Below are 14,089 nucleotides of genomic sequence, written 5' to 3'. Positions count from 1 at the left end.
GTTGTGACTTGCTCAGGGTTACTAGCTCCTTGCCCCTCTTTATATTGTAAACCTTAAAATTTCTTAGACGTATAAATGTTGGAAATTTCACCATTGGGAAATTTCATACTTGAAAAATTTCCTATTGATAGTGGGAACTCTATTGGAACGTGAACCCCCTTGGCATGGGAGGATCCTTCTCCTCCCTACTTAAGACTACTTTAGGACAGAAACCTTTTGCTGAACAATGGAAAGGGCTTTGACCTATGCTTAAGCATAGAACAGGAAGTTCTTTGAGTCATGATTGATTTTAGAATTGATACAATAGAGATACTTGGAATGACAGAACCAGGTCTTGGAAAATACAATTTCCACCCCACTCAGTCCTAACAGGATTTAGGAAGGGCTGTAGCAAAGGATCAAGATTTAATTATTTGAGAATATGACCTTCAACAGACATGTGCAAAGCCACAGACCTCTGGGCGGTCCTGGGTTAAGCTAGAGCCACCATTGGCACAGGGAAGACATGGACAGTGATTGGTAGATGTGAGAACTGAGGAGAGGGAACTTGGATGGTTTCCTTAAAGATAGGGGGGCCTGAGGACTGAAGGTGGTTGGTTGGAGAGGTTTTTGGTCTGAGAGGTGGTGCTTTGAGAGTTGGCTCTGAAGGAAGCTGGAGGTGGAGGCCCCTGAGACTGTTTCTCCATTTTGGTCACGTGAGTAATAGGGACTGATCTCTTTTCTTTGCCCCAGCTATCTAAGGGCTTGGGCCTTTTGGCCCAGCCTAAACAGAAGGGGTATTTAAGCCCTATTCCCTTCTCTCCCCTTTCTCTCTCTCTCCCTCTCTCTATCTGTAATTCCTTTCTTCCTCCTGTTTGTAATTAAACTTTATAAAAGGTTGACTGCTGACTTGAGTTTTCATTTAGGAATTACATAGCTGAATTCCTTGGCGACCTTAAATTAATATATATCAGTCTTTTAAAGTGATTTCCTTGTCACAATATCCTTAAAATCACAGGTGAAGAAAACAACTTTGTAAACCTCAATGTATTATATGAGTTTATGATAATATATATACACCTTTAGCTCTGTGTAATCTACAAATTTAACAGTCTTTCTCCAACTAATTAATAAAAATGTTCAAAACCAGTATAGCAGAATGTACTTAACTGAGAATCAGGCTCAGTATGGTGACTATCTACCTACATGAACTTGAGCAAATCAATTAATTTAGTTTGTTACCTGTAAAATGAAGACTGCATCAGATAACCTCTAAGGTCCCTTCCAGCTCCATAACCATCATTCTGTAGTGAAGGGAAGAAATCTTAGAGGACTAAATGATATATAACCGACAACTCTGGTTAGGATGGCCAAAGCAATCCAGAGGTGTGGACTCACCCATGCTACATGAGTTCACCTCTGGTTCCCTACCAATTAAATAAAATTAAGCCACCATTCCTTAGGTTACTCACTTGTAGTCCAATTGTCAACCTCTCAACCACACAAAAAACCGAACAAATTGAATTTGACATTAACAACAACTATATTGTCATTTCTCTTAAGACTTCAGAAAACCGTAATTACTGTTACAGTATCAGTTTATGGCATGTAGAAATTGAAGGAATGTGTATGGTGAATGGGCATGTCTATTTGCATTTGAATCTAGTGTACAGGTCTAGATTTGTAAGATTACCTACCATCAGTTATGCCGGAGGGATAAGAAAAGTAAATACTGGGCCGGGATGGGGTGCGGGTGAATAATGCATCAGGAATTATGAAACTCTTGAGGAGACAATTTTATAGTGAAGTTGAACACTAATTTTTCTATTTTAAATAAGTATTTCCCATATCCCATTAAGAGAATGAAAATGAGAGGCCTTGTAGTATAGTAGCTTTTTTGATAGCAGAAAATCAGGATTCAAATGCTATTTTTATTACTTTTACAAATTATATTCACATCCTTTCTAGTTTCCTCTGCAGTAAAATGAGCATCGATCATCCAGGATTTTTGTGAGGATCAAATAGGATGATAAATGCATGTTTTGAAAGCTAAAGTGCTTTATAAAGGGCAGGCATTTTAAATCATATGCACTGGTGGTTCGTTATATTATCATTCACCATAATGCAAAATTTGCTTAAGTTAATCAGATGTTTGGCAATTATTCACTTTCCTCATCTTGCTTAGGTCATTTTCTAGATATTTCCAAATATGCTACCAACACTCCCTTATCCTAAACCTCCTGTCCCCTCCCACTACCCCTGGCTGTTTAAGGAAAACCTTCCAAGCATTATGCCTAGGACAGTTTTAATCTATAACCATTTTAAAACCATGCTATTGGAACTCATCTCCCCTTCTGCTGCGCCCCCTTTCTAGCTGCCCATTGTGTAGTCTTCCACCATAAGAACTCCCAAATGGCTTTTAATAAATGCTGTATTATAAGTCTCACATATGAACACCAAGCAGTTTTCTGAATAAATTGCTTAGACCAGCTTGTGTACCCAATCTCCTTTTGCCCATTTTCAATTGTAGCAAATACAAGTGGATATTATAGAGTGGATGTTACCTAAAAAAATTAAGATCTTAAAATTTTTTAAAGCTTGTCATTATAAAGTATATGCTATCATTCATACCCTTCTCTTGGGGTAAATGACCACCTAAATTTTAAAGATGAAGACAAAGGGACTAAGGCTTGTTAAAGGTCTCACATGTTCGATTGCTGATAGAAAACCAGATCCAAAGTTTCTCAAGGTTGTTTCTGAAAATACAGGATTAACTTTAACATAATTCAAAACTGTTTCTCAAATTTTGCTAACAATTGAAATTAAAATATATCATCACCTTAAACAACCCAAAAGAAACTATTTTTAAGAAATAAGAAATGGAGATCATTGTATCTAGATTCCATGTAAACCTGTTTAAGGATTTATGATGACTTGGTATTTTTTTGGGGGGGGGAAATGCCTTGCTTCTCAGTTTAAATTTTTTTTAAAATCCTTACCTTCCATCTTGGAGTCAATACTGTGTATTGGCTCCAAGGCAGAAGAGTGGTAAGGGCTAGGCAATGGGGGTCAAGTGACTTGCCCAGGGTCACACAGCTGGGAAGTGTCTGAGGCCAAATTTGAACCCAGGACCTCCCATCTCTAGGCCTGGTTCTCAATCCACTGAGCTACCCAGCTGCCCCCTAATATTTTAAAGTCTCTCCAAGTTCTAAGTTTTGGTTCAGTAAAACCTGAAACATTAAAGTAATACTTTAATTTTCCTTCAGTTTAACGAATGTTGAAGTCTAAGGATGTGGCTCGTTAGTTTTGATAGTCATTTATCTCACCTCCAGCCCCCCTTGTCCTTCCATAATCTCCATCCTAGACAATTTTACTTTTCCCTGTTTTTATGAGTAACTATCAATTAAATTCTAATGCATTTCTAATTTCAGAATCAAACATTTTTCAGTACAAAGCATACTTGTATAACAGCTATCATTTATATGGTACTTTATGGTTTGTAAAGCCTCATACTTTACACAAGCCTTACCTTTTAGAACTAAAAATATTTAAAATCTTGATATTTGAGTATTTACCTTCAAGCTGCTTGGCCACACTGACAACCAAATTTTAACAATTATTAGCCTGTCTTAAGTGTCTTGAAAACATAATTATATCCTGTTTAGGTACAGTATTTCCCCTTTAAGGTAGTTTAATCATATCAGAAACCTAGAGAAATAAATACCTCTCATTTATGAAACAATGCTGAATAGAAGTATATGGGTTTTATACTTTATTTGGCAACTCAAGTGGCTATACCAGAATTATTTCAAATTGTTTTTATTCTGTATTTACAAAATGGTAATATAACTGACAAATTACCCCCCAAATACATTTCTACTTGGAGCATACAATATTAAGCTACTTCTGTATAACTATGCTTTATCAGAAGAGGCTAAATTAAAGATCACTGATGTAAATAATTACATGTTAATTGGGGAGTCTGTGCCAAGAACTTGCTGAATTTGGAGTCAAAGGATCTGGGCTCACATCTCAGTTCTACTATCACCTGTATAACCTTGGGCAAACAGTCACCCAACTTTTCTGGGCCTCAATTCCTCTTCTGGAAAACAAAACAAAACAAAACAAGGTGTTTGGACCAAACAGCTTTCCCAGGGTTTTTTTTTTTTTTCAAATTCTAAATCCAATGAAAACACACCGTTTGGCCTTCAAGATTTAACTTAACAGAGCCTTTTACAGTTGTTACACTACTATACTATTAAAAATAGTGATTAATCAGGATTACTGGCAAATAAACAAATTATTGGAGAAGTGAAAACTTAAATGGTTTGTTTCCTTCCCCGGCTAATGCTAATCTACAAACTTTCTATCCCCCAATTACTAATTTTTAGTAAATAAATTTAACAATCTTTGTTTTTAGGGTTCAAATAAGGTTAAAACCCCTTCAAAATTAGAAATCTTCAAAAATGTGAATTCTATATATGTCCATATATATATACACTTACGTATGGAGATATATATATATACACATATGAGATTGAAAAATCAAGACCAAAAGCAGGTGTAGTTTAATGTATTTTAATAGCAAACTTACAGGAACAGCACAGAAGACAGACAACATTAAAAACATGTACTTGCATGTAGGACAACTCAGTTAGAAAAGTATAGTGAATGGATGGAATCTACCGTATGATAAAAATGCTACAAACACCATTTAGTTGCCGTCAATAAGAAATTTACTTTTTAAAAAAATCCAAATGCTGGCATTGTCCAGAAAAATTTAACAGGTTTATTTATAATTGTTATAAAGTTGAATTGTTGAAACTTGTTCACGGAAACATTTTTTTTGACTGCATTAATGCTTTATGTCCTCGCATTTATATTCAAATTCACACACAAATGAAAATGGAAAAAACTTGCCAATACCTGATTCTGTCCCCTATTTTTCCATTCGCAATCATATACTTAGGTACCTTTTGACCCCATGGGAAAAAAATATCTAACGTTCAGAACTACCAATAACAGGAAGAAGAGATTTTTTTCTGTTTTGAAAATGAAGAATGTTTCCCATCTTAGTGGAGTTTAAGCACGTTCTCCACGTATGCGGCGTGCTAGCTGGATATCTTTTGGCATGATTGTGACACGTTTGGCGTGGATAGCACATAGGTTGGTGTCCTCAAACAGGCCAACCAGATAGGCTTCACTTGCCTCCTACAATAAGAATAAAAACAATTATTAGATTTTACATATTCAATAGCCAAGCATGCTGGAAGAATTGAAAGATTAATTGGTGGGGAAATCCTCTCATTACTATTGAAATCTTTCATTTCATTTCTTAGATGTTATTAACCAAAGAACAGAACAATTAAAAAAGCCTGATGATTTTTTAAAAAAATGAACAGGAGCTAGGAAACAGCATCCTCCTCCTAAAATTGGACTTATTATTTGACTTTTAATAACCAATAAGAGGCAGATAATAGCCTGAAATGAGAAAGTGAGAGGTTGAATATTAAAAGTAAAAAAAAAAAGATCAAGATGCCCAAATGTTTACAACTGAGATGATTCTATAACGAAATCACCTTAGCTATTAGAAATATATAAAAACATAAAATATTTAGAAATAGGCTACAATTCAGGCCTAGGAAATTAACTTTCATATAGTAAATTAAATCCAAACAAACATTAAACAAGTATTATTTGCCAGGGACTTTGCTAGGCACTAGGGCCACAAGATAGAAAAATCAAACTCTTTCTGTCCTCAAGGAACTTACAATCGTACTAGAGGGAAATCAAAACCATATATTTGAAAAGGGAGGGTGGGGAGGAATTTAAGTAGTGGCTATTAATAGGGTAACCATATATATAATCTTGTAGGAAGTGATATAAACCAAGTCTTAGAGATAGATAGCAGTATCAACAGGAGGAGAAAGGAGACTATTCTAAGCATAGGAGACAGCCTAGATGAATAGACATGGAAAAGGGAGGCAGGAAATAAAGTTTTATCTTGGAGTAGTTGGTGGTGGGATAATTGGAATCAAACTGTAAAGTGCTTTAAATGCCAGGATGAGTTTGTATTTTATTCTAAAGGCAACAGGGAATTACTGAGATTTCTTGATGATGGAAATGGCAGTCATATCTGGGGGTTAAGAAAAAGCAACTTTAGAAGCTGAGTGGAGGACAGATCAGAGGTGAGGGAAGCCCAGTGAAGAGACTATTGTACTATTCCAGGCAAAAGTTTGGCATGAGCCTCAATTAGGCTGATTGCATGAGGAGAGATGGAAGACATGTAGGATCTACAACTGACAATATTTGGCAAACTGGAGGAAATGGAATAGAGAAGGAGATTAAAGAGCTGAGAATAACCCAAGTTACAAACCTGAAGCACTAGACAATAAGTGCCCTTCAAAGAAATAGTTGTTAAAAGAGGGCTAGGTTTGAGTCAAAGAAAACAAGGTCTGCTACACATGCTATGAGTTTGAGCTGCCTAAGGTAAGTATATGTCTAGTTGGTAGTTACATAGTTTATTCATGCCATGGCTGAAGTTATCAAATGAGAACATATGTTCAAAAGTCTTGAGGTTATGGCCCACTTTTTGGGGGGAGGGGGGTTGGGAAGATATGGAGGTGAAGCAGGTCATAAATGAAGCAAATGTATTCACTTTAAATGATTTCTTAACCTTTCCAATACCCTGTACAAAAAAAATAAAAACCATTCCATTCTCATTCTAATCCTATCCATCTTTCCTTCCACTCCTAGGCTCAATTCCTATCTATTGAATAAAAGACTAATCACTTCACCCTAATCTCAATTCTCAACACTTATTAGCAAGCACTGCCCCACAAAGTACCTAAATGCAGTACTAAACATTGTAGGCACTCTTGCAAAATGCATTTTAATAACAGGATAGTTCTGGTTCTAATCTAGGCCATTCCAACCTGATAAAACAGAATGTGAACTATGCAAAGAAATACACAATAGGAGTATCTATATATATAAAAATCACTTCAATTATTCACTAGAGCACATCATGAATTCCTCTGGGAAAAGATAAACAATGCTTCTTTCTACTTAAGTTGAAACACCTGCTTATTTAGTATATGTGTGAGAGAAAGATGTCTCAGGTTCTTTGAATAGGTCAAATAGCCCCACAGGTATTCAAGATAAATTCTTAATATTTTTAAAGTGATAATTATCCAAGATGACTGGTCAACAGCCCTTTCTAATATATTGCTGAAATTTACTTCCAAGTAAATATACTAGAGGATCAGAGTGCTCAGAGATCAAATTATGAAATTTAACATTTTCACTGTATTTTTTAAATTGACAAGAGCTGACACTTGGAAAAGGTATTTTATAGACAATAATTTTGCCTTTCCCCCAAACCTGACTATAACTTTCTCAAACAAAAATTTACTAGATCATATTTTGGGATCTTGAAATAACCTCTGAAAAACATCAATTTCCTCTAAGGGCAATTCAAGTCACCATTCATACTTATAGATAATAATAAATCACAAGGACATTAAGTGACTACATGAAAATTATTAGTGCCAGTTTTGTCATAGGGGATCATTTAAGGACACAACTAATAAATGCCTTTTCTTCCCCAATTTACAAACTTTCGTGTCTTCCTCTTTAAAAAACCCTATTATCTCCAGCTACCCTATTCAAGCCAAATCATATCCTGTGAACACACTTTTGTTACTGGCATCAAAATAGAGATCCTTCAAGAACCAACTAAAGACCAGGAAACCTTCCTAATCACCTTAAAACAAAGGGGATCATTTCCTCTCCAGAGCTACTTATAATTTATCTAGTTACACCAGAAATGTTTTCTCTCCCCAAATGGGATTTTAAGGTTCTTAAGGGTTGGGACCTTCTCATAATCTTTTGCTATTACCAGTGTCTGGTACATAGTTAGTACTCAAGTATTGGTATTTGTATTCTGAACTAAAGGGGGGGTGGGGGTGGGGGGGACCTTTAGATGCAGATGACCTTACCTTTTGGTTAACACGGTAGAAGATTACTTAATAAGCACTCATCATTCTTGAACTGCTATAAATGCTGCTATGTACCCAAGTCAACAAGAGACCTACCATAATAATATGGTCTAAAATCATCTACTAACTAGTACACTGCTAACAGTAACTAGATGGGGGATAGAATATATAATACAAAATAAACTTCCATATTTCCTTTTGGTTTTCTAATTTAAAGAGATAGCATGGTGTTAGTTCTGATACAAAGTGAGTAGCAATATGGAAATAGGCCATTCCATTCCCTGATACCAGGTAGGCCAATGAAATTCAATGCCTTAACTATGGCAAAGTACCCAGAAAGTTACTCTTGTGTGACAATACTCGGGGAACAGAATCACATTTAGACACAATGAGCAAAGAGAAAACTAGAAGGAAAATATTTAGAAATGTGAAAAGGAAAACTGCCATCAACTAAAACAACCCCAAAGTACTCCCAGATGAGGAAATTCTCTCAATAATGCAGGGTTGGCACCTTCTCCACAAAATTAGTTGCCCAGAACACCGAATGGTCAAGCTACTTGCCCAGGAGTCAGGAAGTCAGTATGTATCAGAAGCAGGAATTGAATCATTCAGTACTTTTAGCCTAAGAATTCAAACTAACTTTATAAACCCAAGGAAGTTATAAATGCCTTAGGTCATATAAAAAATGACTTGAGAGAGTATCTGTGCCACTGCATCTTGCTATAAGGAGATATGGGTTGATACTGGCAAATATTTTATATCAAATAAGCTATTGGAAAAAAGGGTAATCTCATACTTCTATATGAAGCAGAGTTTAATGCATAAAGGCAGCTGGTCTTAAATAAGGTATATAGCAATAAATGTTTGATGGATATTTTGTACATGAGAAATTTGGTAAGGAAATTTTTATCCAGGCTGTTGGAGATGCCAACAACCAAAATGATAGAAGTATACTATCTCTGAATTCAGGTATCTCCCCCCCTCAAAAGGCTAAAATTTTAAGGAATAGTGTTAAATAGTAGCCTTTAAATTAGTATTCTATAAATCCTATTAGGACTTCTGAATTGAAAATATTCAGAATGCACTATTTTGGATTTTTTTATTTAAAATTACATCTTAGGTGTCTATAATCAGCCCATTAACTTATTTGTTATGAAGCGCTTTCATGAACAAAGATAATTCAGATAGCTTGTAATCCCCATACTTCCAACTCACTTAAGAGTTAATGGCGTCTACTTCTAAAATTCACCAATCAAATGAAGGTTAGACTAACCATAGAAACAGCTCAACCAATTACACCTCAGAGTAGAATCCACCTATCACATCCTCTTACACATAAAGCAATAGAATGGCAGTTACTGCGTTCATGAAAATGCCACAAGTTATGTATGTGTATATAAAATATTTTAAAACATATTGAATAAAGTGAAAAACAAGATTTATGGAGTTATACAAGCAGTTTAAAAGGTGTGAATATTCTCTTGAGTTTCAATCCAAGAAAAACAGTTAAATGTACATTAGAGTACTTGGGAAAATAACCTTGAAAATGTGCTCATTCTTATAAACAAACTTATCTAAGGATGTCTTGCCGAGGTCAAAAAACTAGCCTATAAAAACATCATTTTACTTAAATGAGTGAAGATTTTATACATCAAATTATAACAAAAAAATTTAAGTGTAAGTATGCCAGATTCTCAAACATTAATTCAAATCCTTTCCCAACTTACACAATTTAAGGCCTAAGACTAAAAACAAACTGTCTTAGAATCCATATTAAGTATTAGTTCCAAGGCAAAAGAGCAGCATGGTTAGGCAATGAGAGCTAAGTGACTTGCTCAGGTACACAGCTAGGAAATGGCTGAGGCTAGACAAACTCATGTTTCTCCTGACTCCAGGCCTGGGTCTCTTCCTCAGAGCCAACCCTGAGGCTATTTTCTTGATTGTAAAGATAATACTTAGCAGGCTACTTACCTGATAAGAACAAATGAAATGACAACAAAGCCCTGAATTCCCTTTTGGCTCTTGAAATTCAGTGATTATATGTTCTAGGCAGATGTTTATCACCTATCTACAACCAAATCATCCATTGCTCTCACTCTCAGAATAGCCACTTCCCTACTCTAAACACTGAATTCTCCCCCTTCCACCTTCTTCAGAAGATAGTTGACAATTATAATATGGAGCTTTAAAGATACCAAATCCTTCCACAGACATTATCATCTCATTGGGCCTTACAAGATGGTGAATCAGGTGTGTACTACAGGTAGTACCCCTATTAAACAGCTGAAGAAAGATTCTTTAGGGACTTTAAAAAGACCAGGGCCATGGCCACAACTGGGATACTTGCCATAATAGGCTAGATCCAAGAACCCCTACCTTATCTCCATGTTTGGAGAATACTTATTTTGGCACTGTGAGATCTTCAAGGTTATAAAAATCCCTCCAACTTTACCTGCAAAGCACCAATTGCTGCACTCTGGAAGCGCAGATCTGTTTTGAAGTCCTGAGCAATTTCACGCACCAGACGCTGGAAGGGAAGTTTACGAATCAGAAGTTCGGTGGATTTCTGATAACGTCTGATTTCACGGAGAGCCACAGTACCCGGCCTTTAAAGAATTAATATTGAGTGATGTTACTATAAGGTTCACATATAAGACTTAAGAACCTAGTAGAGAAAAACAATTTAGTTTATCAAAATTAGACTGCCAAATTTCAAGTTCCCATTGAAATGAATTATAAAGGAGGTCAGGATGAGAAAAAATACCTTTATAGTTAGTCTTGTTTCATTTATGACACTAATCTCCAGCTAAGTGACAAATTTTGTTTATTATTATCAGTTCACAAGAAAGATATTCAACTAGGACAATAGCAGTTTCAAAGGAGGAAGCTCAAAATTTAAATCAATTATCACTTTTTATGGGGCAAATTCAGGGAGTTTAACTCCCATTTTATTTCCTTTGCTATTTAACTTTTGCATACGAACTCTCTTTTTGCTCATGATATCTACTTCTGATATCAGGGTTATGTGGAAGGCTATATTAAAGAACTCCTCTTCCTAAGACCTATATTATATCACTTCTCCACTACTGTCCATCCCTCATAAATAAATACTAATGCTCCACTAGTGCACAAAAATCTTCAGATCGTTATTAGGTAGTTTCCAGAAAGAGTTTTCTCTCTAATTCTAAACTTCTCCCCCAATCTTCAAGTCTTTATTTTAGGCCAAGTGAAAAATTATTTGCAGAGGTTACCTATAAGATAGACAATTTCTGCCCTCTAATGGTAGAGGGTTTTAACAACAACTTTTGGGAGTATTTCAAAGCTAAACAAGAGGACACAGATGGAACCATGCCAATTTGACTACATCAAAATAATTAACTTATGTGTAAATTTTTAGTCCTTATTGAAATAAATACTAAAACCAATTTAAAACATCCCTCCTCAAAATATATTCAAAGGCCAACAAATTAATTATTTCATTTTTTTTGCCTTTTACTTTGAAAACAAAATTGAATACTCAACTATATATTCATGAATACAATTACTTGCACCATATAAACTTTCCTCGAGCTCAAGGGTCAAAAGGCATATTTTCAAAATTAAGCTCCCCTAACTAATGCCTCTTCTTTCAACAAATGAATCCCCTGACTCTGGATGATCTGGCACTAACAGAAAACCCAATATGAAAAAAATGCATCAAGTCTTTCGTATTATAAAAACTTCGTCTTTAATTCACCTTTTTGTTTGGTTAAGGGGATATATTGCAACACTACTGCCCGAGTCTTTGTCCTAGTAATTTTTATACCTGTAGCGATGAGGTTTCTTGACCCCTCCAGTAGAGGGCGCACTCTTGCGAGCGGCTTTTGTAGCGAGCTGCTTCCTGGGCGCTTTACCACCGGTGGATTTACGGGCAGTTTGCTTGGTACGAGCCATGTTCCTGAAAACTTCTCTTTAAACACCTACCGACATTAAAAAAGAAAAAGGAAAATCACCATATTCAATTGCATACTAGCCCTACCCCAAAACAAATAATTTCCAGAACTAGATATGGCTTCTAACAAAAACAATGCCTACCATACCAGATCCATTTTAAACGAGCTTATTTCTCTTCCCATCCAAAGACCTGCACTGGGCATATAAATCAGAGCTTGGGAGAAGAGCTGACACAAACACCGATCATTCCGTTCGAACACCTATTCCGTGTAGCCTGAAGAAGACACCCCCCCCCCCCCCCCGTTACCAGCCTTCCATCTAATTTAATTAATGAAGAAATTAGCCAGGTCTGGCTTACACCAGTTTAAAAAAACATGAAACCACAAACCACAAGAAAAAGGTCGAATCCAAGCAAAAAGGGGGGATATTTGGTGCCCCCCAAAGTCTCCCCGCCCCGCATCTGCCGACATGTTCATAAAAAATAAAAACCTTTTTCCTTTTTTTTTTCCCCTACGGTGAAAACCTAAAAATGGCCAGGGCACAGCAGTCATCAACCCCCCCCCCCCCCAGCAATGTCTCCCCGACCTTACAGGAGCCTCGCACAGAATTCTCCAAGTGCTTGCTCACCAACACTTTAATTAACCCAAAAGAGATAAGCAGTACCCCTCTTCCCCCCCCCCCAAAGCAGCACATAAACTTTTGCTTCTGCCTCTTCACGGGCTTCTTTCCCCCCCGCATCGGGTCTCCCCAACCCCGCCGGTCTAGCCCCCAAGGACCTGGCACTGGCACACACTCGGTTTCCAGACCCCGAACAAAATGGAAACAATCACAAAATGTATCAGATTCCCCTCCCAAAGAGACGAAATACAAAATAGCTCGAAAAGACTCTTGCATCCCCCGCCACGTGCTGCCTCCCGAAATGCAAAAGTTTTTTTTTTCCTATTTAAAATGCATCAAGTTTCCATTTATCCGGAGGAGGGGGGAGGGAGAAAAAATTTTCCTCTTAAAAAAATTAATAATAACAATGTTTCTCCCCCCCTTCTCCTCCTCCTCCTCCTTCCTTTCTCGAAATAGAGGAAGAGGGAGACGGGAGGGGGGAAAAAATATGGTCGGTGACCAGAGAAAAGAGACAAGATGGTGAAGCTTAGCAACAACTGTGGGGAAGCAGCAAAAAGAGAATTACCCCGGGGTGGGAAGCGGCGGCGATTTGAAGCCCTTTTCCGGCCCGCAAAAAGGGAGCTGGGACCCGGGGCCGGTAGCTAAGAGGCTCCGCGGGGTCGTGGTGAAGGTTTGGGACGCGGGGAAGGGACGACGAGCGGGATTTTACCGAAGAAAGAGGAGCCGGGGGCGCAGGGAGGAGGAGGGAAAGCCCGGGCTTCGCCGCCGCGGCGACGGCGGTTACTGCTCTCGGGCTGAGGCAGAAACGCTGGAGGAGCCGCCGCCGCTGCCTCAGGAGGCGGAGGCGGGGGGGGGGGGCGGGAAACTCGCTCCTCACGCCGATTTCTGGGCCAAAAAGTTTCTGGGGTCGGGTTGAAGGGAGCTCGGATCAGTTCCCCGAGCCCCCCGAAGTCGTTCTGGGGCTGGCGTCAGGCGGGGCTCGGTCCCGGGAAGGAAGGCAGGGAGAGAAAACTTACCCCCCTTCTCTTTCGGCTTGGGCTCGAAGAGCGAGAGGCGGCCCTAGCGCAGAAGAGCTACGGCGGCGACGGCGGCGGCTGCGAACACAATTGAAAGATGGCTGACACCGAGGCTATCCCCCCTCAACACCCGCCCGCGCCCGCCCCCTCCGCCGCGTTCCCAGCCAATCACACACAATGGAGGGAAGGCTCGGCCCCGCCCCCTGTTCCACCGTTCGCTCTCCCTCCCTCCCTCCCCTCCCTCCGCCTTCCCCCCTCCCTCTTCTCCTCCCTCCCTTCCTCTCGCTAGTTCGCTCTTTTCTCCCTCCGCCCCTCCCTTGACTTCCCCCGGCTGCCTCGCGCTGTGTGTGTGTACAAACACAAAAGACATGCCGAAGGGGGCCGCGAGGATTCCGAGGCTCGAGCGGCCACCGTTCCTAACCTTAACCACCCCCTTCACACACACATACACACACACATACACATGTCCAACCCCCCCTTCCTCCAATCCTTCACCCAACTTGCACACGTCACAGCTCCCCCTTACCCCCTCCTCCCACTCCG

At 38.7% G+C, this 14,089-nt stretch overlaps 1 protein-coding gene across 1 annotated transcript; it reads right to left on the bottom strand.

Annotated features, from left to right (window-relative positions):
• Positions 1-4,541: 4,541 nt before the first annotated feature.
• LOC100019316 (histone H3.3A) lies at positions 4,542-13,713 on the bottom strand. Its single transcript, XM_001368188.4, has 4 exons — positions 13,547-13,713; positions 11,785-11,938; positions 10,432-10,585; positions 4,542-5,190 (listed from the first exon to the last, which is right to left on the bottom strand). Exons 2-4 carry the CDS (start codon positions 11,910-11,912, stop codon positions 5,062-5,064), a joined length of 411 nt encoding a protein of 136 aa, XP_001368225.1. The 5' UTR covers positions 11,913-11,938; positions 13,547-13,713; the 3' UTR covers positions 4,542-5,061.
• Between the last annotated feature and the right edge of the window lie 376 nt (positions 13,714-14,089).

The sequence above is a fragment of the Monodelphis domestica genome, chromosome 2 (assembly GCF_027887165.1).
Source record: "Monodelphis domestica isolate mMonDom1 chromosome 2, mMonDom1.pri, whole genome shotgun sequence".
Taxonomy (NCBI): domain Eukaryota; kingdom Metazoa; phylum Chordata; class Mammalia; order Didelphimorphia; family Didelphidae; genus Monodelphis; species Monodelphis domestica.
The sequence above is the reverse complement of the archived record's forward strand: the minus strand, read 5'-3'. Positions and strand labels throughout refer to the sequence as shown.

Bases quoted from the DNA above. Each gene is read 5' to 3' on its own strand.
- LOC100019316 (XM_001368188.4), bottom strand. From the start codon at position 11,912: ATGGCTCGTACCAAGCAAACTGCCCGTAAATCCACCGGTGGTAAAGCG. The intron at 10,586-11,784 runs GTATAAAAATTA...AATTCTTTAAAG, and splicing joins AAGAAACCTCATCGCTACAG to GCCGGGTACTGTGGCTCTCC. The intron at 5,191-10,431 runs GTAAAGTTGGAG...TTCTTATTGTAG, and splicing joins CAGCAATTGGTGCTTTGCAG to GAGGCAAGTGAAGCCTATCT.